We start from the raw sequence: 3,448 nt of genomic DNA, 5'->3' as shown, positions 1-3,448 counted from the left end.
CAGCTTGAAAACTTGTTAAATGCTAACGTGATACATTTCTGTATAATTACTATATAGAGAAAAATATTTTATACACGTGTTCATTTCTTTGCCGGTATGTAGGCCACGGAGCACACTTCTGAGTAAGTAATCTGGAGGAGAGAATCGATGTGGATACCGTGGTGAGCGGGATGCCACAGGGATTCTGAAAGTAAACTCTAGCCCTATCCAGCTGTATCTGAGAACGGACCAATTCGCAGTCAGGGAAAGTATAAAGGGATAGATTTTAGCAACAGACAAACCAGTCAGTGGAGGCAGGCCGAGAGAGACATCACAGACCAAGCCCTGTTCCAGTGAACGCAGCGCCAACGGACTACAATGTTGGACGGTTCTGAGAAACAGGCGTTAGTGTTCAGGCGTCGATCGTACCCCACGGTGGTTCTTCGTTTATGCAAATTTACATTACAGCAATATTAAGTTAGTCAAACTATAACAAGAGATTTTTGCACAGCGAGGAGCACTGTGAGAGTGGATGAAAGGTTTCCTGCCAAGGTGCATGTAATGTGAACATGCATTGTAGAGCTATAAAATACTTATCAAGTGATTGCTAGGTGTTTGTTGAATAACCATGAAATACTGGAAATATGTTCGACGTGTCATTGTTTCTATCCTCGGGTTTACCCTGTTAATGGTGATTCAGGGGCTATACCTTGGCCCCAGTCAAACACCATGGAAAGTTACTCATGGTAGATCTTTCAAACCACTGAATGTACATAGACAGGAGTTCATGACCACTTAACGACTTGGTCAGATTTCGTTGCCTAACTTGGTTAGAGGTAACACATTCACATTGACGTATATCCGCTCAGCGTTGTGTAACGCCAAGACAAACTCTGTGCCTTTGAAAAGCTCCTGTCAGAAACTTAACCCGATTGGAGACGCGCTCGCTGGCAAAGTTGTCATTGTTTTAGTGATCTCTTTTCCAGTACATTCTGAGCTCCGGGATGCCATCAAACAGCAGTGTGGCTGGAGCAGCTGTTATCTTTGTATTGGGTCTTCACTGGGATCTTTACTGGAACACGGTGCTCACAGAGGAACACGAACGGCACGGGGATATTCTACAGCTGTTCACCCCGGACACCTACCGGAACCTGCCGGAAAAGATACTGCTGGGCTTTCATTGGGTGATGGACTCCATTCCACTTATAAAGTATGTGGTCAAATCAGACGATGATGTGTACCTTCACCTGCCCAGTGTGTTCTCTGTGGTGAGAAATCTCTCAGTGGACGTTATGGTTGGTGCTTATAACCCCCAGTCTATCGTTTCCCGGAACATTAAAGACGAGTGGAGTGTGTCTAAGGACTTCTATCCGCCGGACTATCTCCCGCCTTACGTTTCTGGCGGAAGTTACCTAATGTCTGCTCACGTGACCAGACAAATATTAAGCTCAGTGTCCAGGTGTCGCCGTCTCCATATTGAGGACGTGTTTATTACAGGTGTTTTGGCGGTAACTTCTGGGCTGGGACAGCTGCCTCAACCAGGATTCTCCTTCTGGGGGGCCCCTAAAGCTCAGCAGTGTGACATGAAGGCGGGTAGAGTGAACAGTGTTAACATGGGAGTTAAACAGACTTATAAACTACATGAAGGTGTTTTAGTGATGGACTTGAAAAGTCACCAGAATATATGCAAACTTTAATAAATGTATATATATATATACTACTATACAGATTATTTTGTGGATTCATTTTCGGTACAACTGACAATTTGGATGTTATATTTCGTTACAAGCTATCAGTGTGGGTTATTGCCCCACCTCACGTTCTGGCTTAGAGGTGTTGGAGTCAGCTTAATCACTCTCCAGGCCATCGCTCAATTTACGTTTGCCACCCTTGGGAATTCTTCTGATTAAATTTCACCTTTTGTAACTTGCTCAAATTTCTGGCATTCGACATCTCGAATGAGTGCAGCGAACTGATTAAAGTATAAAATATTTAGAATGCTGTACATGGGAAGGTCTGTCAGAAACCTGCGGATGGTCGTGGGTTTCCACCAGGTTCTCCCCGGTTTAACGTATCGTTTTGAAGAAAAGGACGCCAGCGACAAATGAGTAAGTAAGGCAATATGTGCCTCTGACCGTGTTACTTGGTGTGTTCCTCTGTATTTATCTTTTGGATCTTCATAAGTTTTCACATGTTATAGTGTATACTTTCTGTTGCTATTCTTATGTGGCATATTTTGGGCACACAGATAAAGCTGCATGCATATTTACAACATTCCTTGTAAATCTTCCACCATATGGATTCTGTTACCATGCATTAGACGTCAAGTTGCATGTACCTAAGGAGAGGACAAGATGAATCGGTAAAGCTCTCATATAGGCCTGTGGCAGCACATCTGTCTTTTCTGAACGATAAGCGTAGAGTATGGTTCCAGCAAGTGGATTGTATCTGTTTTTTTGCATGTAGGTAATTCCGCATCAGGGCACACAGTTTTTCACGAAAAATGACCAGTGTGAGTATATGCAGTATAGGTTCTGCTTTATCGCTGAATAACTTGGTTAATTACTGGTGGAAGTAAGACTGTGACTTGACTTAAGTTTGTCGTAAGAAAATGGCGTGGGGACATAGGAACAGTTTAGTTATTTAGAGTATAAGTGTATTGCGAACCCAATTCTGTCAGCATTCTCCCCATATTTATTATCACAAATAAGAATGATACTGGGGGACATAGAAAAAATGTGATAAATGTGATGAAGTGTACATATTCTAGACCAACCATGTCTAATATATTTGAATCGACACCAGCACATTGTTACCCAATTCTACTCAAGACACGATACTACAGGGCGAACCAGTTGAAGCCTTTACATGAACAGTTAGAATAAAAGTTTACATTAATTAACCTGCCAAGAGTCCGGGTTTCACCGGTTACGTGTGACCATTAGCTAAATATCTCCCAATGCCGCCGCCGCTCTGGTTTTATTTCCAGTGCTGTAGTCTTTTATATGATATATCATATAGTAAGTCCTTTAAAATTGAATCAAGCCGGTTGCGAACTATGTCTTAGGGCGCACATCCACCGACTGAGGTGGGTTTCATGTGAAAGAGGACAGGGCAGGAATATAACCGATGGAAGATGCGAGGGAAAGGTTACTTGCAGTGGGGAAGCTTAGGCATATTTAAAGTACATTACAACAGTGCAACTGAAGAAGTGTTTCGTCCGAGGTGTTCGGTTTGGGTTCTGGGCAATATGGAATCATAAATTCTGCCAAACTCATCTTTATACAATAAATGTTAATGCTTTCCAGTATATGTTATGAAGTTCTCCTGATGATAATTTCTTCTAGGCATTAGATAGACTACGTCTATGAAATCCTGCCACACACTTATTACGTCAACCTGCAAATGGTCGCGGGTTTCCTCCCACCATAATGCTGGCTGCCGTCGTATAAGTGAAATATTCTTGAGT

At 42.6% G+C, this 3,448-nt stretch overlaps 1 protein-coding gene across 1 annotated transcript; it reads left to right on the top strand.

The window, feature by feature from the left end:
- The first annotated feature begins 983 nt into the window (after positions 1 to 983).
- On the top strand, positions 984 to 1,676 carry LOC135480780 (beta-1,3-galactosyltransferase 1-like). Its single transcript, XM_064760741.1, has one exon. The coding sequence runs from the start codon at positions 984 to 986 to the stop codon at positions 1,674 to 1,676; it is 693 nt and encodes a 230-aa protein (XP_064616811.1).
- The last annotated feature ends 1,772 nt before the right edge of the window (positions 1,677 to 3,448 follow it).

Source organism: Liolophura sinensis, chromosome 1 (genome assembly GCF_032854445.1).
Source record: "Liolophura sinensis isolate JHLJ2023 chromosome 1, CUHK_Ljap_v2, whole genome shotgun sequence".
Classification (NCBI taxonomy): Eukaryota; Metazoa; Mollusca; class Polyplacophora; order Chitonida; family Chitonidae; genus Liolophura; species Liolophura sinensis.
This window is presented reverse-complemented; position numbering and strand designations above follow the sequence as displayed.